This window comes from Corvus cornix, chromosome 1A (genome assembly GCF_000738735.6).
Source record: "Corvus cornix cornix isolate S_Up_H32 chromosome 1A, ASM73873v5, whole genome shotgun sequence".
NCBI lineage: Eukaryota > Metazoa > Chordata > Aves > Passeriformes > Corvidae > Corvus > Corvus cornix.
The window spans coordinates 35,569,256-35,592,348 of NC_047057.1; the positions used below are offsets into that span (position 1 = coordinate 35,569,256).

General features: G+C 37.5%; 1 protein-coding gene across 5 annotated transcripts; it reads left to right on the forward strand.

Annotated features, from left to right (window-relative positions):
* The first annotated feature begins 587 nt into the window (after positions 1-587).
* Positions 588-22,170, forward strand: TMEM19 (transmembrane protein 19). 5 transcript variants are annotated; one of them, XM_010413693.4, is made up of 8 exons: positions 588-1,299; positions 7,612-7,656; positions 10,786-10,936; positions 13,668-13,781; positions 15,220-15,357; positions 15,651-15,905; positions 16,969-17,178; positions 20,386-22,170. In XM_010413693.4, the coding sequence occupies exons 3-8, from the start codon at positions 10,807-10,809 to the stop codon at positions 20,547-20,549; spliced, it is 1,011 nt and encodes a 336-aa protein (XP_010411995.1). In that variant the 5' UTR covers positions 588-1,299; positions 7,612-7,656; positions 10,786-10,806; the 3' UTR covers positions 20,550-22,170. The 5 variants fall into 5 exon arrangements, with proteins under 5 accessions (XP_010411995.1, XP_019135364.1, XP_039427062.1 ...); XM_019279819.3 differs by having other exon boundaries at positions 894-1,299; positions 10,783-10,936; XM_039571128.1 differs by lacking the exons at positions 588-1,299; positions 7,612-7,656 and adding an exon at positions 10,450-10,547.
* The last annotated feature ends 923 nt before the right edge of the window (positions 22,171-23,093 follow it).

The window sequence follows — 23,093 nt, forward strand, 5'->3', positions numbered from 1 at the left end:
TGTCCTAAGACAAAGAATTCTTGAACATCATGCCATGAGCCATTCCTGCAAAAGTTTCAGTACCTTATGTCAGCCAGCAGTTACTAGTGGCCTGCTTATTGTACAGAAATCTTTTCATTATTAGTCATATTTGGATGTGAGCCTTTTCTAGTGGAACTGTAAGATCAGTTTTCAGGAAGAAAAATAACAAATTCAGAAGCTCTCCATGTGGCAGATATGACTCCGGAACAGTTCTCGAGTTTCTCATTTTCACAGCTTTTGACATAAGTTCTTTTGGGTTTGAATCTTTGGGGGAAAAAAAATGAAAACCAGCTCCAGCATGCCTAAGGCTTACAGCTAAATCAGTGTCTGACATAAATTAAACATATAAGATGAATTCCAGACAGCTGGACATATTTACAGGGGAAGTCTCAAATAATTAACATAAAAGCAGGCTGGTAAAATCTCAAGACAAAAGACTGCAAAATATATTTTTTTAAAAATCATAATCCATTCTACTGAAATAATTATGGATGTTAAAAATGTTCACTTTTTAAAATTTATTTAGATTTCTTCTGACAAGATTCTGTTTGAATCCTAGTCATTCTCATTTCTGCATCCATATTATCAAATGTCAATGTCATCAAGAAAAAATAAATGTAGCAAGACTTGGCAACTGGGAGATAACATCCTGTTGGTATGGTGATGTTCTAGACTTCATAAAAATGAAGGATTTCATATACTGAAAAGCAGAGCACCAAGGTTTATGTTTGTTATGACAAAGGCATAAATAAGGCATAAATGCAGATTCCTTTCCCAGATTAAGAACGTGCTTCTTCCACCCCCCCACCCCCAGCTTGTCAAAACATTTTTTTTCAGAGATTAAAACAGTGGTGCTACCTTGGAGTGTTTAGTACAGTGTCTGGTGTTCTGGGACTTCAATACCAACTTCTGACACTGGGTGGATCTCTGAAGTCAGACGAAGAAGAAAATAAATCTTTAATTGACACTGTTTTGGCATGAGAAGAGTGGATTGGGCTCCACCCTGTTTGTTACCGTCTTGATTTCTCCATTTTTAATCTGCTTCAGGACAGAATGATTTCTTGTGGCATCACTTTACTGTTGTTGTCTGAAAGAATGGGAATAAATTATCATGGAAAAACAGCAGAATAGGCAGTGCAATATTCTTTCTGATGAGATACTTCAGTTGCTGGAAACATTGGGAATCTGCAATTCTTTGTCATAGGACTTCAACTCATCTTACTTTTTAAATACTTTTTTCTGCGCCAGTTCTGCTGAATCTGGACTGAAGAGAAAAAGGTAAGGGATATTTCTGCTTAACTTTTGTACACATGTAGCCACCTCTTTTAGGTAAAACTTTCCTTACATACTCTGTAGTTTTAGTTTTCCAGGCTGTTTCCACATTTCATACTTGATTACCCAGTTTCTAAACTGAAAAAGTCTTCAGTTCCTTAGCAGTGTTTGAAGTTGAATCTCTGGGTATTTGCCCTGGGAGAACCAGGACCAAAATTCTGTACTGCCAAAGTCAAAATATTGTATTTGCATGAGTAAATGTATGGATTTAATAAATATTCAATTATACAAAATACATTCTTTATTTAAAAGTAAATTTCCCAAAATCCAATTTATTGGTCACAGAGTACTTGCTGCTTTTGTCTATCTGCAAAATGCAGCCAAATCTATAGCGCACTTGGCAAGTGCATTATCCTCTAATATTTATCTCTTTGAGGAAATAATATTTATCTGGTTTAACAAAAAACTGAACATCTGCCCAGGTAAGACACAACATATAATTTTTCAGATACAACCTTACAAATACAAATTTACAATCTACAGTAAATCTAAGAATTATGAGGTTTAATTTATATTATAAACTTCATGATAATGCTGCAGTGTATGTAAGAAAAATAATTCTCTTCATAAACATGAGACACCACTGCTGTCTGTAGTAGTTTTTAATAAGCTACTACTAAAGTATAGGGTCTTCTGTGACACAAGACCAAATCAATACAAGGTTTCTACATTGTATGACATGTGGAAGGTCCCATTGAGCTGTGGATTTGAATTTGCATTTATCCCACAGCTGGATATTTCCCTCATGAACTTTCCTTACAACTTCTTTGGTAGTACTATGGGTAACCACTGAAGAATAATTTTATAATTTATTTTATTACAGGATCCAGAGACTCTGATTAGGGCTCAAGGCAACTTCTACAAATGTTCAATAAAACGTTTAATATAATGTTTCACAATGTATTAAAAAAAAAAGGCAGATCATCTGTTTTTGATTAATCAATCTGTTGTTGATTAAGTTTTTCATGTGATCTGGAACAAGGCATTGACCAATATTACTTCCTTTCCTTAAACTTTGCCCATTTGTGAAGTTTTTTTATCTTCTTATGATTAACTGCTATAGAAACACAAATTACTTGCTAATTCAGAAAGACACAATATCCTCAATATTTATGCTGTGTCTTCATAGTTGATGCTTGTGCCTCTCATCTGTATATAACACCCAGCCATGGGTAACACTAATAGTGCCTTTATTCAGTTTAAAATTCGTATTAATTTTGATGCTTCACTTTCAACTATTCCATGCTTTCAATAACATAAAAAGATGAAATCAAGTTGAAGGTGATTTAAGAGGCATTTTACATGCTTTAGTAGATTTTATATAATGGATTATAAATTTAATCTAATAAATATAACTGCAGAACAGAGGTGTGACAACTATTTTTCTATACTTTCTATACTTCTATACTTCTAGTCAGAACTGAATTAAGTACACATGCACTAACCTCTATTGTGCGTCCAGTCTTAATCAACTGAAACAATCATAAATGAGGACTACAGTCAAAAGTGGACAAAGTGAAGTGATGGTTACTGTATTTTTTCTATCAGGATTCATCATATGGTTTTATTCATCCATTTGATGGTGTTGATATCACCTCTCTTGAGTTTTTGGGTCAGTCTTCACATAGTATCACCACATCTTCCCTGACTTGCATGGCATTGCAGCATTGTACAGCCTCAAAGGGTTCATGCCAGAGTCCATGAAGTCTGCTTTTTTTACTAAAACACCCCACCCTCTTCACATGGAAAAGGCAGAGAACTGGAGTCACTGTAGCTTAGAGCAACTGAAAACAATGTTGGCAAAAGGCAATGGGGAAGATACAAACTCATATCCGGACTGGAGATGTGACAGATGAAACACTATCACCCATTGATTACACTGGCAGAGTTTACCCTTCAAGCAGCCATTGTGTAGTTTAGTGCCCTTTTATTTCAGATCCAGATAAAGACATGACGAGCAACTTCTTGAAAAGTCTCAGTCCAAAACTATTTACATAGACACAGCATTTTGGTACTCAAGCCACTGTTCAAAGAAAGCATAATTTACCATCCTATTAAGGAGATTATTTTTGCAATGAGCCACACATTTCCATTTCTCTTCATCTTCCAGTGACTCACAGAGTGGTCTACATTTTGAACCTCTACAACGAAACATAAATTCACAAATAGTTGGACTTGATAGCCTGTTAATGTGGATTCTCTATTAGGAATAAATGTTTAGGAATATTACAAATTTTTTTTCCTTTTGCTAAGTGCGACTGAGCTAATATCAAAACATGCCTGTTGTGACTGATTTTGTTTGGTTTTGTTTGTTTGTTTGTTTGTTTGTTTTGTTGGAAAGCTTCTGAAGTCAGTACAGAATGTGAACAAAACTCTTGTAACAGGGACATCCCCTAGAAAAGCCATTAGTCTGCTGGTTGGAATAGTTTAAAATAGTAAATCAAATTTCCATCCTTGTTCTGCTTAGTTCTGACAAGTAAAGACTGGTAAACATTGGTCTTCTACATGCCCAGCGATTCTCAAGTCATGGATAAAACTGTCATGTCTGCAGTCAGATGTCTTTTTGAGCTCATTACATTTGATCTTGCTAACAAGAAGACCAAAAAAATTAAAAAATTCTTGGCAAGCCTGTAAGAATACAGGCCAGGTCACTGGAGGTGATATTTTTTTATTAAGATTTTATTCCATATCTAGATTTAGCTTTGGTTGACCCCCTCACCTCCCAATATCTCTTACAAATTATTTTAAGCACAATGAAAGTTAGTAATCTTAAATCTTCAGCAGTATTTACCAGGATTGTATGCTAAACACCCTAAAGGTAAATGTGACAGAGTTCTTGAGCTGAAGATCTGTCCTGGTTTAGGCTGGGATAATTTTTTTCTTGGTAGCTGGTACATTGCTGTGTTTTGGATTCGGTATGAGAATAATGTTGATAACACCCTGGTGTTTTGGTTGTCGCTAAGTTGTGTTTATCCAAGGACTTTCTTGGTCTCATGCTCTGCCAGTGAGGAGGTACACAACCAAAAAAAAAAACAACCCAAAAAAACCCCAGCCCCAAAACAACTGTGAGTGAACATAGCTTGGACAGCTTATCTGAACTGGCAAAAGGGATATTGCACACCATGGACCATCATGCCCTGTTGTATAAGCTAAGGGAGTTACCTGTACTGGGGGCTAATTGGGGTTCGGGGATGGTGTCTGGCATCGGTCAGCAGATGGTGAGCAATTGCTTTGTGCATCACTTGTTTTTCCTTTTTATTGACATTATTATTACTTACTATTTTTTTTAACTTTATTTCAATTATTAAACTGTTCTCATCTCAACCTACAAGTTTTGCTTTTGATTTTCCTCCTCATTCCACCAGGGTGGGGAGGAGGTAAGTGAGCGACTACAGAGTTCTTAGTTGCCATCTGGGTTTAAACCCCAACAAGATCCTAAAATCTAATTATGATCAGTGTGGGAAAAATATATATGTGCATAGTTCCATCACTGCTTCTCAGTCTACTTAAACAAGTTGAAGTGCTGATTTGCATCATTGTGTATGATAAGCTACACCTACTTGCTGTGCAGATGTGGAGGACATGAGTTTTCACAGGATAAAAATGTAACTTAATGATTCTGAATCACTTAAATGTTTTCTCAATCTTAAAGCCAGCCAATCCTGTTCCTTGCATAGCTGTAATTCTGTCAGCATAGACTATGCTTTACATCATACAGCAGAGATGCAGCTCTGATGTCAGTCAGTGGTACTCTACCAAGCAGATCCTTGAAGAGATCCCTCTCCTCTCCTGAAGTCCAGGGCAGTGAGCTTGCTCTGCACTGTCCTCACTGCCCTAAGTATCTTGAAAGCTACCATTCTATGGTCACTTGCAGCCAAAGCTGCCCTTCAGCTTCATGTGCCTCAGCAGCCCCTCCCTGTTGGTGAGACCAAGGCCCAGCAAAGCATCTCTTCTTGTTGGCTTCCGTGTCACTTGGAGAAGGAAGTTATCATCAACACACTTCAGCAACCTCCTGTATTGCTTATGCTCTGCTGTGTTGCCCTTCCAATAGATATTGTTATGGTTGAAGTCCCTTGTGAAGGTGAGGGCTTGTGAACGTGAGGGTGCTCCTACCTGTCTCTGAAGAGATGCATCCTTCTGATATGTCTGAGAGTCTGTATCCTTCCATTCTAACACTCCAGTCATAGGAGCCATCCCACCATGTCTCCATGATTCCAGTAAGACTGTAGCCCTGCAGGCATGTGCACATCTCTCACTCCTGTTGTTTATTCCCCATGCTGTGTGCATTTGCATAGAGCCATTTAAGTGGGACCCCCCCCGATGAAGCCAACTCACTGGCTGGAGTAGCTGGAATTCCTTTGTGCTGCTCTTCAGGTGCTCTCCTGCTAACTTCTTGTTGCCTAAAAGCGGAAGAAAAACAATATTAGAATGGCTAACATAAAGAGCAGTCTTTTAATGAAAGCTTTCAGGTGCACAGATTATCCCTATGTCCACACGCAGCATTAAATTTTCACAATTTTTATAAGTTCAACTAATTAGTACATCCAATAGGAGACTGGTTGCCCTGGTAACCCACCCTTGGACCTGGCCTGCTGGAGTGTCTCCAAGGGGTTCCTAGCGCTGTATCTTGTTATGTCTCCCAGGCACTGGTGCAAAGCAAGATGTCCTTGTTAGAAGTTCTTTTCCTTGAAAATAAGACCAAACAGCATTTCAAGAATGTGACATAATATGTAAGAAAGGATAACTACTGTTCTAAAGTGTAAGAAAGTGCTAGAAACTATACAGCTATATATTAAAAATCCACAAAGCTACAAATATATAAAGAAGCTAAAAATATTTAGGCATCACTATGATCCTTCCTCCAGATTCTGGGCATCTCTTGCGGCGGCACTGGCATCAAACCAGTGGGACTGGGATGGAAGGAAGTTCTTCTCCCCTGGCAGCATGTTTAAAGCCTCTTTACCATCTTGGCAAGTCTATGACTGAAGATGGTCATTTCTTGCACATAGTCCTCTTAGATCTTTACCTGCCTTACTTACTGTTACCCTTCCCCATTACTGAATTACCCACTGCTGAAACCTTTATTTTTTCATTACCTTGTTTTTGCACTCTAGTTTAATTCTTTAAGTTTCTCCTCTGCAAAATGCAAATATACTAGAGATATCACAATCCTGAACACATGCTACTTTCAACATGTTGGTTCTTTCCTGAATTACTTGATAAAGCAGAAAAACACAGCATAAACACACAGGAAAAAGGTGGGTAATTTGTAATAAATGACTAGAAAAAGGACACTATGAATAAATTTAATTGGTGTCATTGTCCTTGGATAAACTCATTTAACACAAAGCTAAAGCCTATCCACACATATTTAATACATTTAATACTTAAAGCTTCATTCTAGGTTCTGCTATTTTTTGGTAAGCCATTTGGATATTTATTCTTCATTTGCTGCTTTATAGTTCACAATCAAAATCCTGGTATATATAGTTTTGCTATAGTGTTAAGCACTGACATTTTTAACTGCTTCAAAAACGTTAAGAATTCGTCTCTAAAGCAAATCCTTTGGTATGAAATCTACTGTTTGCAATACTGTTTGGTATTTCCACAGGCAACTACTAATTATGAATGCTCTACTTAAGATAAATATTTATCTGCAGTGTTACTTTTCCCTTCCTGCAGTATAACTTTTTCCTGTCTGTTTTCTGTAACTAAAGACATTATCAGCATAAAATTTTACAGTCTTACTATGCTGTCTTTTCTAAGAGTGTGAATATTATTCAAGGCCCTTGTGACCAGCTATACTTAATACAATGTTAACAATGTTTACAAGTTTTTAATTTCATGTATTGAACAGTATTTTGTCTTCAATCAGTTTTTGGTTATTGAGAAAACAACATTAACAATGGAGAATAGAAGATGTTTAAATTAGTATTTAACTTTCAAGCTGTATTATTCATAATGCATGCTATCAAGCATAAATATGAATAATGTTTTAAGCAGTGAAGAGAAATGGAAAGTTCTATCTCAGAGATACAAAAAAATAAGGCAGAAACTCTACTTCTAAAATCTTGTTGAAAATTTAGAAATGTTATGCTGTATTATGGCAAATCTACTAAATTCCTAGGAAAAGAATGAATGTAAAAGAATTATTAGCAAGCTATGTACAATAGCAGTTATTATCTTCTTTCTGTTGTGCTGCTTTTAATCATCTCACATTCCTGCCTCTTATTAAATCATACTTATTTTTACTTCTAGACTCTGCACTGGCTGTGCTTTGCATCCTACACATTTAGGTAAAAGGTAAGAAGAAACTCTTCTAAATATTGGGTAGTTTATAATTCTAACTTTTTTAAATTTAGACTTCTCAGATTTTTCTTTTTCTAAGTATGAATTTGGATGGAAAGTGTGAGGAAAACCTTTCAGGTCTATTTGTCATAAGCAACTGTTACTTGCTGGTTTTTTAATTCTCAAGCTTATCACTACTATTAGGTGTGAATAAGGAAAGGGGGGGTGTTATAAGTAAAAATTGATTGTGAAATGAATGTTTTGCATGTATTAAATATACATACTACTTTTGTGATGGATTCAGGATTAATTAATTAATTCTGAATTCACAATATTGTAAGCATCCAGATGGCAATTTAAGTTTTTTAAAAACACAGCTTTTAGTAATTTAAAGTGGTGTTGGTATTGTTGTTGGTGGTGTTGTTATTATGATTATTATTATCATTACTAGAGGGCCTAGTGAAAATAGGGCAACATCTAGAACAGAGGAGTTTAAACACAATATATGGGCCAATTACAGAACTGTTGTAGACATTACTTTCAAAACTGTAACTACTTCTTTCAGCTTCCAAATGTAGAAAGAAGTCTAATTTTGTGTTCCTTTCTTTCTTGTTTTCTAATCTACTTGTAACATTTAATGTGTACCAAGCTACTGCAGGAAATTTGTTGGCAATCAGAAACTTTGGAAGAGGGATGTATGAAACCACATTTAACAAAACAATCAGAGCTGAAAAGGGAGTCAAAGACAACATTATTTATGCACTGGTTGTTAAGACATTTCCTGACCAGAACCACCTTTGTCACACCAGGGGTGGAAAGCTTTGCTCCCCTTTTTCTGTTCTTGTTCAGGTAAACTCCAGCAGCAGCAGCAGCACCTTTGGCTTCAAGCCAAGATGCAAGGTCTGTAGATAAACCAGTGCAATAGTCTGGTATGTCCCTAAATCAGCACCAAGTGCTACTTCACATGGGTATGGGATCTTTGAAGGAAGCTGAAGAGTCCTTTAGAGCTTCACAAACCTGCCCCCTCTTCACACCAGCTTATGTGTTACCATTAATCACAATCCCACAGTTTTACAGAACCACAGATAACAGCCAGGGCTCTAGGATTCCTGCAGGAACGTTTGTTTCTCCACCAGAAATTCCAGTATCAGTCTGTTACAGTTTAGAAAACAAAAAGTAAGCAATAAATTAACTAAAACAATTTATTACAGTTAAGGATGTATTTGAATGAGTAAGTTTATGGGAGTTGGTTATACCAGAACAAGCACCTGCTTGTTCAGCCTCCAGTTTAAGTAGAGTTGATCTTGTTCTGGTTGAAAATCTCAGGTGCTTAGATTTTGGCAGAAGAACCTAAGCAATGTCATGTCAGTGTTATACTTGAAAGTTATACTTGAAAGGTGTCTTGTTCTTACAAAGCAGCCCAGCTACGGAGTCCCTGATTCTTAGATCTCAAATTCAGACCTCAGATGGAGGTTTAATAAAAATTTGGGAGGTAAGAAGGAAGACTAATATACCAAAATCAGTACTCCTACATTAGTATTACTGTTTTAGGTATCTCTAGTTGAGACTAATTTTGGGTGTTACCAGTATTTGTTACCAATAAATATTGCAGAAAATAAGATAAAGCTTTGACTAAGGCACCTTTTCCAAATTTTGTCTCTAATTGCCTGGAGAAAATACATTGTAAACACCCAAGTATTAATTTAAGCCTCTGGAATAGGCCTACTTTCTTCAGCTGAAAACAGGAATCTGTAAATCTTTGCAGAGTAAGTTTCTTAGCTTAGGCAACATCTGAAGAAGTAGCTCTGAGTGATAACTGAGTACTGCTTTCACAACAACACAAAAATATATCCAAGTTTCTGAGTGAAAAGAATGATGTTGGACATGTGGACTGTGTTCACACCCTGATAGAAACCTACTCCAGATGCTGAATGAAAAATAATTGAACATCCCTCAAAAATAAATGGGTATGACAAGCTGGAAATAATCTTAAACTCAGTAAGGAAATTATCATCTCTTAAATTAAGATTGCTCACTTGACTTTTCTAGCTTTAAAACTACTTCTATCATAGTAGTTGATCAAAGATCTTTTACTGTTCTTTTTTGTATTACTCTGCCTCTCACTGAATACTTAAATAAATACTCTGTTCTGCTGCTGCTGCTACAAGTCCATGAGAAGAAAGCATCTGAGGTTATTGGTGTTCATGAGGTGATTCATCTGTACAACTTGAAAGTTTTGGTCTACGCTCCACTGAACAAATGCTGAATACATAAACACTACTTCAGCATTATCTCCTGGGATGCCTGAAGTCTTATTTATTTCATTTACTTCTTTATTTTGAGGCTGTTGCCTCAAAACGATAGGTTTTTGAAAAGTTGTGAAATTTCACCTTTCTGTGCTTTGTTGACAAAACCTCTAATGTGTGGAAGTGAGACCTATGGAGTCCTTCCTGTAAGCTAGTTAGCTTATTTACAACTCAAATGTTTTGGGAGTAATTCTGACGTGCCCCAAGAAAAGCTACCAGGCAGGTTTGGCATGTTTTCATCCCAAGTCAACCTTAGTAAACGTTTCAAGTCTCTTTCTTCTGCTGTTAATGAATTTCGAAGTGCTCCGACAAGTTTCAAAACTCATCCAGGTACTCATTGGTCTCACTAATTATCCACAGACTTCATGCCTTTCACAGGCGTGTCGTTCCTGTTTTATTTCGCAAACTGGAGCTACACGGTCTGTCGGAGGGACGCTGCCCGGCAGCAGCCCCGGGGAGAGCAGGGCTCCTCACTGACAAGCACGTGCCGCGGCTCGGCCCCTCCGCCGCGGCGCAGGCGGGCCCGCGCGGCTGCCGGCCGAGCATGCGCGGGGAGGCCGCGGGGCGGGATGTGGGGGTGCCCGCGGCCCCAGGGAGCAGGTCAGTGACGGGGCCGGGCGGTGCGAGCGCCTCTGGCCGCGCAGCGCAGCCGGGGTGGGCCGGCCGGGGTGGCCGCAGCAGCCTCTCCATGAGCACCTCGGTGCCTCCCGGCAGCGCCCCGGGGACGGTGCGGGCCGGGCCCGGCCGCGGCTCCGGCCGGGCGGGAGGAGAAAGAGAAGAAGAAGAAGGTGGTGGCGGCGGTGTCGCTGATGCCCTGCGCCTTGTGCTTTCCCAGCAGGTGTTCTCCTTCTTGCTTCCCATGTCCTATTACCAGGAGGATTTCTTCAGAGAATACCTCAAGATGATGGCGAATATGGTCATCCTGAACTTGCTCATTTGTATTTCGCTGGCGTTCTGGATCGTGTCCATGACTGCAAGTACGTACTACGGTGAGTCCAAAGGCCGGGGACGGGCTGGCGTAGCACGGCCAGGGGCGAACCCTCCCCTCCGGCCTCTCCAGGCAGGAGACAAAAAATGGGAAGAGGGATGTGCACAGCCCGTTCCTTCATCAGTAGAGCTGATAACCTCACCTCTGACAGTAGGTAATAGTGGTTTAGAAGATGCTGACAGCCGCTTATTTGCAGCTCCGCCCAGGGATCACGTAGAATTTAAAATGTTGGTATCCTTTGTGATTTCTTTCTCTGAAAGAAAGCAAATAAAAATTAAGAAGTGAAAAGAAAGTCCAAGCTGACAGAGATCTCTCTTTATCAGGGAAAGTATGTGACAGTACTAGAGGAATGTGCTAGCTTTCAAAACTGTTTTAGGTATCAGCAGCATCTGCAACATGCAGAACAGGGAATGTGAGAAGACTTCCTTAGTCGAGGAACAGAGAAACAGGAAATGGTATAAAGATAGGGATGTATGCATGGAGTGGCTGGCTTAGGTGTTTACTGTCAGCTCAGCATTCTGCTCAGGCAGCTCAGGCTGGCTGTGACTTAGTTGTGTGTAGTTGCAGGGACACAAGTTCTCTCTGTTGTCTTTCTTTTTGGCTCTAGGACCATTCTTACAGCAGTGTGCAAAAGCACCTGATAGTGCCTGCAGTATCAGTTTAAGCCTAGAAGAATTTGACTGATTTTCTGAGACAGGTAACGATTTGTCATTCAGACCTCAACCAGTCTGATGCAGGAAGAGCTCTGGTGTCTTTGCAGTGTTGCTGAGAGTGCCTAGGGATGCAGTAGGAACACCTTCAACTGCCTAGTGTCACCCTGGATCCAGAAGAAGCTATAATAAATACCCCACCAGTATCAGGTGACTTTTGTAGAGGCAGTTGCATGTCTCTGCTTAGTGATTTCCAGTGCTTCATGTTTTAGGATGGGGTATTAGTTCTGGTACAGCATTAAATCTGTGTTGTCTGGACACTTCTACTTTGGCTTGTAGTGAGATGCCAGACATTTAGAAAGTATGCAGGAGCAGGCTTCACAACCAGGCTATTTGTGTCATTTGTAGCTCCCCAAGTTTAAACATGCAACTTCATTTATGTGTATCTGCTCTCTAAAGGTACAGCTTTTCTGACGGTTAGGATATTCTAGTCCCTGTTCTCTTATGTGAGTGGGAATTTACAGTATAGCGTGGGGAGACCTGGTATCAGGTGAATCAGGATAGGGCCTAATAGAAAGGAGAAGACTGTGGACAAATCCTCCTTTTTGTATGGAATGGTTATGGAACAAGAAGGACATAAAATTTCTGTGTTCATTTGCCTGAGACTGTGGAAAGACATTGGCTTTTCAAGGTGGTGAATGAAGCATATAGTAGTTAATGGGCTTAATAGGTTCAGCCCGTAAAAGGGGTGAAATTCACGGTCCGTAACATAAATGTAAAAATACTACAATCATACGTTTATTAATATACAGTTTATAGTAATTCTTAAGCACCGAACAGTGGGCCAGATGTTAGTGACACCAGAGTGTCAAAGAACGCATTCATTGTTTTATTGTAGATTCTATCTTAGTCTTAACTGTTTACATTTAGTAGTAATTTAATACAAATACTTTTCTCCCCTACAAGGAAATCCAAAAAGGTTAGTTTAAAAATGACCTTGAAGAGATGAAAATTCTGTTTGTTAGCCAAGCAAAAGGAACCCCTTTGTGTTCCAGTACTGCTCATACTCAAGTTTGCAGCAAGAGCTGCCTTGGTTTGTGATAAGCAATACCAGGCTACAGCACTGGGGGGCTCTTCATACACAGCCAGTGCTTGTCTTCTGAATTTCTGACTCAGCCCTGGGCTGCAAGACCCCCACTATGGCTTGTGGCTCTTCAGTACACAGAAGAGAATTTTTTCATGTGAATCTTTACATTGCAATGAGTGTTTTACTGTGACTTCACAGACACGTTTGTCCTGCTTTGCACCAGGGGGCCCGTGTTTGTGCAAAGGTTGGGGTACTGCTGACACAAAAGTTCTTGTTGAAAACCATCATGTTTATCTTTCCAGCCTATGTGCCTGTGTGAAATCTTTCTTTCAGAAGACTGAGACTTACTTTAATGCAACATTTGTGATGTCTTGTATTTGTATAGGAGATGTAATAAATAACTTCTCAAAAAAATTTGTTTTTAATTTCAAAACCTACATTAACTGTTGGCTTTAGCTTTTAGAAGTTTGTGGGTTTTTCAAACGAAAACTGTCAGCTTCAAATCTTGCTGAGACAGTCATCAGCTCAAAGTATATTTTAAAGAGCCTTACATCAAGGTCAGAAGAACTGAAAGGGCTTTGTTTCATAAAGTGGTCATGCTCACTTTCACCTAGCAGACTGCCTTGGTTGTCTTTTTTTGGTAGTGGAATTCTATCACAGTAAATTCAAATGTTAGTTTTTGAAGTTCATAAATCCCTTTGAGAATGGAAAGTATCACCATATTTATTTCTTGTCACATTTTGCTATTTTTTGGTAATTAATTTTAATTCATGAAATATATTTTCTTTTGATAGCTGAATAGAAAAATTGAGTAGATAGTTGCAGATATATGTTCTTCTGTTCATATGAATATCTTTCTTCTGAAGGATTAAAAGTTTTAATCTCTATTAAGATTGAAATTTAAGTATATACCAGGAAATAATGACTTTTCAGACATGAAGACATAAAACAAGTTTTATGAGGATCATCTGTAACCATGTTATTTGATTTATCAGGTACTTTACGACCCATTTCTCCGTGGCGCTGGCTTTTTTCAGTCTTGGTTCCGCTAATTATTGTTACACAGGGTTTTAAAAAGAAGAGTCTTGATCACAGTGGTGCTTTGGGAGGTATGTTTTTTCTGAGACTTAAGCTAAACATTTAGTAAACTAAAGGTCTTTTTTATTGTTTGCAATCTAAGACTTTACCTGTCCTATTATAATAAAGTATAAACGTAAGCATATATACCCCAAATTCATACTGGGGTTTTTTTCACTTGCCTGTTTAAACAGTCAAGTTAATCCTGTGCTACTGTTTGTAATTGATTTGATTAATATTATTATATTCGTATAAACCTGGAAGATTCTTTTAAACTTCAGTACAGTATGCAGTTAAATCACGTGGTTTGGTTTAACATACAGAAGGATTCACAAAGAAACAAAGAAATGGCAGAGGTAGTGGTAAAGAAAGACCCTAAACCCATTGTGTCAGCAGCCTTCCTGCCTGGTAGGAAATCAGTTAAGAGAGCATGGTTCTCCTTTCTGTAATAGAAACGGTTTTAGGCATTTTTTGCCTGGTAAAAAAAAGAAAATTAAATCTGTACTTCACTAAAAACAAATGACTGTTCCTACAGAGTTTTTCTTGACCACATGATAAAAAGCCCAGCATAGTGTACAATAGTGTTTATTGAAATTTGGTGCAACATTTCTGGATGAGGTAATTCACCCTTGTCTCGTGACATTGTCTGAATTGATGTTCGGTGGAGTGGAACAGGGCCTCAAATCCTTCCTGCCCATGTCACCCATTTTGCAAATCTTCTTCTGTCTGTGAGAGTTAAGGGAAGCATTTTCTAAACTGACAAAAATCTTTTCGACTTCTGTGTTCCTACCTCTTAACAGCTCTGCTAGCCAGTGTATACTGGCATTTGCTCTTAATTGCAGCCATTTTTCTTTCAGTCCTTTAGAACTGTAATGTCATGGTGAGGAGTGAAATTAGGCCTCCCCTGTGAAAGGGGACATAGAAATGAATCGCATCAAAGAGCTCAAATACTTAAGAAAATTACAGAAATAAAAAGGTGGCATAAAAATCAAAAACCAAAAAAGAAAAGGAAGAAAAGAATAGAGAACTAGCATCTGCTAAGATATGGAGGAGGGTTTTACAGGTTATCTTAGAGACCTTGGATGGGGAATTTGATAACCCAAACTGATTATAAACTTGCTGGTAGAGCCACAGCTACAGCTATATATCTGCTCCTTATACAAACAATAATATTCTTCAGGCAGAGTGCTTAAATTTCAATTACATATTCTTTGGATTCTGGATGTTTTATTGCTTCTCTTTTATTTTTGCACAGTATTACTGATTTGTGGCAAAAGAAGGTCTTAAAAATCACATGCTTCAGCAGTTGCAATAAAATTAGCAATTTGGCAATAGAATCTCTTATTGCATGATTGTCTCAGGTTTATCAGGAAGATACTCTTCATATTCAGAAAATGTGAAATACTTAATTGCTTTGCAAAGTGACCATTGTTACTGAAGGAACTTTATATACTTCTTTTTTCTTCGTAGGACTGGTGGTTGGATTTATCCTTACAGTTGCAAATTACAGTTTCTTCTCTTCTTTGTTTGTATTTTTTGTTACTTCTTCAAAACTTACTAAGTGGAAAAAAGATATAAAGAAGCAAATAGATTCAGAATACAAAGAAGGTAAGCCAAAATACTTTAATTCTTTCAGATCCCTTGTGGAGAATAAATACTGCACGTTCTTGTTCCTTTCAAAGGGTCAGATGAGATATAACACCTAGAATAGGGAACACTGTTGTGACTGCCCTACACCTCTGTGAATATTAGCAAGCCACTTTGCTTTTGCTTTTGTTCTGTTTAATAAATTGACATGTAGTTTCTGTTTTGAATATGTCTTTTTAAATTTATATATGTGTCTTTTACTTTTGTCTCATGCTGTTGCCTGAAATAATTCAAATTCGGTTTTTATACTTTAGGTGGACAGAGGAATTGGGTTCAGGTATTCTGTAACAGTGGTGTTCCTACTGAGCTGGCTCTCTTATATATGATAGAAAACGGACCAGGTGAAATTCCTATCGACTTCTCAAAGGAATACACAGCATCGTGGATGTGCTTATCCCTTTTGGGAGCTTTGGCATGCTCTGCTGGTGATACGTGGGCTTCAGAGATTGGTAGTGTTATGAGTAAAAGCAAACCAAGATTGATAACAACCTGGGAACAGGTTCCAGTAGGTAAGGTGTTACCTCTTCTACATGTTCTTAGTATTTTGTTAATCTGTTTTGTATTACGCATCCAACTTGAAAAGTTCCGAGAAAGACGTAGAAAAACAAGTATCAGAAATACGGGATTAGAAAAGGTTATCAGGAATGCATTCTCTGGAATGGAATACACTCAATTGTGTTTCTCCTGCATCTTGTTGATGAGATGCTTGAGCATAGCATCCACAGATCTAAAATCATCCTGAATGCTGTCACTTCTAATCTCTGGCAATATTCAAAGTGTTTCTATTGCTAATATGAAGAATACAAGTTATCAACTGATTTTTTTCAGACATTCTTTTAATCAGTAGAATACATATGTATTCAACACAGATGCTACAGAAAATTCACTTCTTAAGCAAATCACTCATTTCTTTTAATATCCTACCAAGGATGAATAAAGTGAACTTTCTGTCTGTCAAACGTTGTCTCCATGGTGGATGTCATTGCTGCTTTAAAGCAGTGTGCTTTTTTTGAGCCTTGCTGGCAAGTTGATTAGAGGTATAAATCTTGTTGGATAGGATTTAAATGCGTGGGAATTTCTTTTTCTTTATATGCATTCTTCAGATTTTTATTCAATGAGTTGTAAAACATCTTCTGTCTATGGATTTGTTTCTTTTTAAATGTGTTGGTGACATATGTCTTAGTATACTACTTCTGAAAGGGGACATTGCTTTAGTAATATGCCCATCTCAAGGTCTGTTTTTTTTGAGCAAATCTTTTATTAACCTACCACCTAGAGCAGACAAATACTGGGTGACATTGTGAGGTGTGCTGTCTAGTTTTATTTAACTTAATGCTGGTGAATATTTCTAGAGAACTAGCCCTAGAGACAGGAAAGGAGTAGTAACAGGCAGTAATAGTACAGATTAAGCTGCTCAACAGCATAATGGGAATTATAGAAAGCTGCAGTTAGCAGAGCCTTGTGAATATAAGAGGAGAAAATCACTAGGAACAGTTTTGATTTCATGTAAAACATTTCAATGAATACAAGTCTTTTAAAACCAGTAAATCAGCTTCTTTTTTTTTGGTTTAGGTACTAATGGAGCAGTTACTTTAGTGGGCCTGCTCTCAAGTTTGCTTGGAGGCATGGCAGTAGGCATAGCCTACTTCGTAACACAACTCATTTTTGTGACTGATCTGGAAGTGTCTGCTCCGCAATGGCCCGTTATTGTGTTTGGTGCAGCAGCTGGCCTACTGGGATCAGTTGTTGATTCGTATTTGGGAGCTACGATGCAATACAGTGGTAAGAGTCTTCTTTTTTTTCTTTTTTTTCTTTTTTTCCCCCCTTCTCCCAATGTAACATAAAATTGGACTTGAATTTCAAGAAGGGCTGAGGATATGATTTTTAAATGGAAAGAATACAGAAATAGCAGCATAAAGGACAAAGGGAGCAAAAGTAATGGACCTGATAATGAAAAAGAGCAAGGATGCTTGGTCCTTTTCCATATTTTGATTTGTTTATTGTAGCTTATTGTCTTGTTGATGACTGAAAGAGACCAGAGATATCCAACAAGTTACCTTGAAAGAAGCAATTGCTGCCCTCTCCTTTTCTATATGTCTAATTATAGTAACATTTTATAAGAGAAAATGTCATCTTAATTTTATCCATTTACTTGGATTAAGCTGTCACTGCAGAAGCTCCATTCCTAACTCTGAAGTCTTAGCAACAGGCTCAGATTTAAGAATTAAATAAGAAAATGTGAACAATAGTTTCCCTTCTGGATTTTTTCACTGCTTCCTACATAAGACCTATAATGTAGAGCACTGTTTCCTATAAGTTAAGCTTATCAAAAACTTGCCGTGGCTTTAAATAAAAAGACTGTATGCAATTTTTTTAAAAAGTTGACTGGCTGGTTCTGAATTATTTCAGTGTTTACTCATTGCTCTGAAGGATCATTGCCTGTGAATTAACACTACAGACAACCTTTTAAGCCATAAACATACCCTATGTTTCAAAATTGTTTAGAAACCATATCTGACACTGTTGTGTTTAACAGCTTGTTTACAGAGAGAACTTAAGTTTCCGGGTTTCATTGTTGGTATAGTTATTAATTGGAAGTCAGGGTGTGAATATGCAGATAAACTGCCTGTGAGACACTAGTCCTTTAGATCTGCCATTACAGTGAAAACTACAAACTATTATTGATGCTCTGGATTTGGCTATACAGCATTTTTTATGCTCTATTCCATGAAGGTTCAAAATACAAAGGAGCGTTTAACCATTTGATGAATTTTTAGGTATTTCTGTCCTAAACCAGAAACACCTAAACACTCAGACAATGTTTCAAGCTCCTAATGCGGCAAATGCATTAAGAGAATGGAGTAAACCTAGCTAATGTATGCCTGCATTTATTAGCATCTATTTCTTCTTCATTTAATGTACTTTTTCCATGCTCAGCAACTTACTTTTTTAGCTGCAGCAGGGACAGTATGCACATTCCACATTTACAAATCCATGAGCATTGCTGGAGTATGTATACTATGTTATACACATACATACTGTGGTATATATGTGATGTGATATAAGCAAAATTGTGTTGATCACGTGATGCTTGCTCTTAGGTTCCGTGTCTCTCCTTCAACCCACTTTTTTCATTCCCTTTCAATGTGGACTCAGAAGGAATACTCTAGTCTCTGCAGCATTTTGGAAAACAATAAATATGGCAGTGGGAATAAAGAATTGTGTCCCTTTTTTTGAAAACAGCATGCTGCTACTGCTAATTCTTTCTGTCAGTGTTTTTCCTGTTGGTAATATTCCTAGATGTGGTGTATCTAATAGCCTGTGATACCCACTGTTTCTGAAAGAAAATCCACCCCTGCCTCCACATTTACTACTTAAAACTTTGAATAGCTGTGCAGAATAAGATTCAAATTTGCCATGTTACCAGTCCATACCTATTGTGTAAATAACAAAGCTAATGGAAGGACTGTTACTTTACCTACTTGTTCATGCTCTGAATACACACTTTATGTACAATTGAGGGATATATTTAGAAAAAATTAATTACAGTTTTTCCCCAAAAAACTTACTACTCTTTAAAACATAGGGAGTGTTGAGAGTTAAACTATTAGACCTTGAAGTTTGATTTTTCTGTAGCTCTTTTGCATTATTTAAAGCCAGGTTTAAATGTGTGTTTCAAAGGTAACAGTATTACCAACTATATACCTGCCAAGGCGGTTTGTGGTGGGGGGTTTTTTAAGTTTTGTCTGAGGTGCAGAATTTTTTTTGTAATAAAGCAGCAGCTTTATTTGAAATTTCCAGGTTGTGAGTGTTGACAGTCAAATCTAAGAAGAAGAAAAAAGGTTAATATAAAATATACTGATTTGGTTTGGAGTGTTCCAACCTTAAATGCATGCATGTGCATGTACCCAGTTATACATCACTACAGTGTGAGTTAAAATCAAGTGTTCTAAATTGGTGTGCTTTTATCAGCATACAGAACGCATGTCCAGGTGCAGCTGGACAAAACATAGCATAATGGTGTGTGTACAGTAATAGCTAATGAAGCACAATATTAAAGTATTGATAATACAGAGCAGAGCAAGAAGTTACCTAAGTACTACAGTACTTCAGCTGCCAGTACTATAAAATTGTTGTGTAAATAGAATTTATAAACTAAACCTTTGTAAGGAGCTTGTTTTCTGTCAGCTTAAGTAATAATGTTGTTTCCATAATTTTCCTTTTAAAACAAATGCATCATCTTGCCAGAAAACATGTTGCTAATAAGTTGTTTCTGTTCTAAACAGCATCCTTGGCATTAGAATGACTCTTGGAATAGCTTTTTCCTCTTCTGATTTAGCTTGTTTCATTCCTTTCTTTGCTGTGAAACTACATAAAGAGAGATTTGACAGAAGTGTAACTTCTCAAAAGAAGTAACTTCTAATGTAAAGTATTGCGTTTATACTGCTGTAGGTACAAAAATGCTGTTAGTGAGGATCTTTTTGTTATTTTCTAAGCCCGTGAGAGACTTTCTCTCTCACAGAAGAGGTAGCAGGGAATGTAAACAACCAAGCCACCTGCAACCTTGAAAAGTCTTGTTTATGGTATAGTAGAAAAATATTTTGACAATGGATGTTTTAGGATTTTGGCCAATCACCCCCAAGGGGGTCCAGTTAGACTATGAAGAAAAAAGTCTATAAAAGGTTTGTAAAATAATTAAATCAATCTTGCTGCACAATTCCTGCCTGTTGGATCTTCTCTCCTCCTCCTCCCTATGGCTGCGGGACACGGTGATACACCGTAGGAACCAGGCCTGCGGTAATATACTGCAGTCGTTGAAGGTACCAAATTAAACTGACTGTAACTTAGTTTAGTCTGATGATGTCTTTTTACAGAGATTTAACACTCTTACAGTAAAATAAATTTTTTTTTAAAGGTGTATATACTTGGTTACTAAGTTTCTCTTCATCTTGGTTGGCTTTGTTAAATGAAGTTTTTATCTTTTCCCAGGTTTTGACCAGACACTTGGCACAGTTGTAAACCACCAAACAAAAGACTCCAAGCACATATCTGGAAAACCTATATTAGACAACAACACCGTCAATCTTTTTTCTTCTGTAATCATTGCTTTGGTGTTTCCAGGCACGGCATGGTTTTTCTGGCCAAGGGATTGAAATGGTTTCAGATTTTCTGCATGTGATTCATTTATGTTCAGTGTTGCTCAGAGACTCCAAAGAGTTGTATTTAAACTGTCTTTAAGAGAGGGATCTGAAACTTTCAGGAGCCGGAGGACTTTCCATCTCAGCCTGTTAAAGCTGTAAACCTCATGTGGCAATCGGCATCTCTCAGGAAGGTGCTTTGTCAATGCTCTTGCTGCTTCTCAGATGGATGCAGATCATTGCCAAGTGAGGTGAAGCACTTGATTCATTTATCCTCCATTTATGGAGCTGAAGTGTTGGTGTCTGTTCTCTCCAGTCTCCAGCATCTGGAAGGGCAAGAAGCTGGAAATAGAAGTCTAATCTACATCAATCAGTGTGATCGAGCCTTGTGGCTGTTGTCCAAGCTAGACACAAAGTACACTTCAGCTTTATATAGGCCATAGTAATGTGGGTGAAGTGGGTAAATTCTGGTGTTTCCCATTATCTACAGAATGTAAGGTCTTTTGGAAGTATTTGGGCTGGGAAGAGAGAATTCAGCCTTGTTGCCAATACTTTATCCTGGTACTATCTCCACTTCCCTGAGAATAGGATTGATAAAAATAATGACACATGCATACATAACATTTCAAGCAATAATCTAAATTTAAAGTAGAAACTCACTAGCTGTTCCAGTAAGAATAATAAATTTTTCTGTGCTTTTTTGGCATCTTGATTTCAAAACGAGTTATATTTATGAAGATTTGGCAATACTGTGGTACTTATCAAATTATTTAAAATTAAAGATGACAGTTGTGAATTCACATTCATCTCTTTAGAAAGAGAGTGTTTTTTTCTGTAAGCATAGAATTGTTCCGTAGTGTTTGGCATTCTGACCAAACTATACTCCTTGGTTATTTCTCAACAGTGGAAATGCTTCCCATTTTGTTTGGGGCTTCTATTTAGAGATGATGGCCTCAGCCAAAGAAGCTACAGATGTTATCCTTGTAGCAAATGGGAGAAATCACACTTATAAACCATTGAAAAATAGAGATTTAATTTTTGATGCTCAGGCTCCTGTATTAGGTAATTCTGTCTTCCATCATTCATTTATAAAAATTGCAGAAGTAATTTGGCCAGCACAGATTGTATTTAAACTTTAGAGATACCCTCATAATAACCTCTCACTGTTGGCATTCAGAAGCATGGGCCCATACTTTTAACTTACAAAAAGCTTTTTCTTTTATTGTTAGAGATAGATGAATCTTTTGTATTGAACATCTGTTTTTTTTACAAATGTCTTGTGTATATTGCCTGTCTTAATTGACTTTTTATTTTGTCACCTTTTATGGGAATATTAAAAAATTGTAACACCTTCGGTACTGAGTTTACTCTTTTGAAATCTAGTCTATATAAACCTGGAATTCATCACTGGAACTACTTCACTGTATTACCCAATTATAAAGATGAGATTTCAAAGTAGTAAAAGCGTTCTGAAAAGAACAAATTTTGTAGCTGCTCTATGTCTGTTCCTGTGGCAGGGGACAAAATTACAGAAGTAATATATGCCCTTGAACTGTAACAATAAACACTTGGGAATTTTATGCACTGTTTGGATTTATGCTGCTTCTAAATAAACACTCTATTAGTTGTCTTCTAAGATGTTATTAATACTGTCATGGTTTCTAGAACTGAGCAAGATAAAATTTTTGTAAGATACCTTTTTTTTTCAATTAAATGCCTTATTTTTATATTCTTTTGTTTCATGAAGTGTACTTCAGCCACTGAAGTGGACATGGTCAGCTTTTTCACTGTTTTATAGGGGTTCACTTGAAAACCAGCTTACCATAGTGAGAAGACATCTGGTTTCATATTTATAGCAGCATGAAATGCTTTGATCTGTGATCATATGGACGAATATGATCTGACTGAACTCTTGTAGTTAGCATCTTCAAAGGCCATTATGTTGGATTTTTTTTATTTATCATGTCTTAGTGATGACACTTGAGTTGCTTTTGAAATTTCCACTCACAAGTTTCCAGTATACAGAAAGATCTGAGCACACTTAAACTCTAAAAAGGCCGGCGTTAACTTTCGGAATATTGAGTACAGCTTATGCAAATATTGTTACATTTAACTACTTAGTAGCTGTAAACTGGCAAGCTTTGGGAGAAGTTGGAGGGGGGAGTAGGGGATACAGGGAAGAAGGTGCAGAATGTGACAAACTGCGTGTAAATTGGTGTGTGCCACTAAGAGCAATTCCTGGGCTCACAAGGCAGCGGACAGAGATACCACCTGTCCAAGTGCTACTTGGAGAGACAGAAAATGCAGGAAGTAAAAAGGAAAAGGATAAAAAGGGGAAGTTAAGAGAAAACCAGGAAGCTGATAGATTTGAAATTGCAAAATAGGTTACTGCAGTTAACAAATTTAATTCCATTCTTTAAACACTTGAATTATTCTTTAGTTTCAGAACCATCACAGTTCCCTGGGCCAGCAAAATAAAGTGGTGTAAAAAACAAAGGGGGTATTAAGGACAAGCTGATAATTCAGCAGACTGACTTTTTCTGACAATACAGGGCTGAA

Coding starts and splice junctions, on each gene's coding strand:
- TMEM19 (XM_010413692.4), top strand. CDS start 10,636: ATGAGCACCTCGGTGCCTCCCGGCAGCGCCCCGGGGACGGTGCGGGCC. Junction 13,782..15,219: donor TCACAGTGGTGCTTTGGGAG/GTATGTTTTTTC, acceptor TTTTCTTCGTAG/GACTGGTGGTTGGATTTATC. Junction 15,358..15,650: donor AGATTCAGAATACAAAGAAG/GTAAGCCAAAAT, acceptor TTTATACTTTAG/GTGGACAGAGGAATTGGGTT.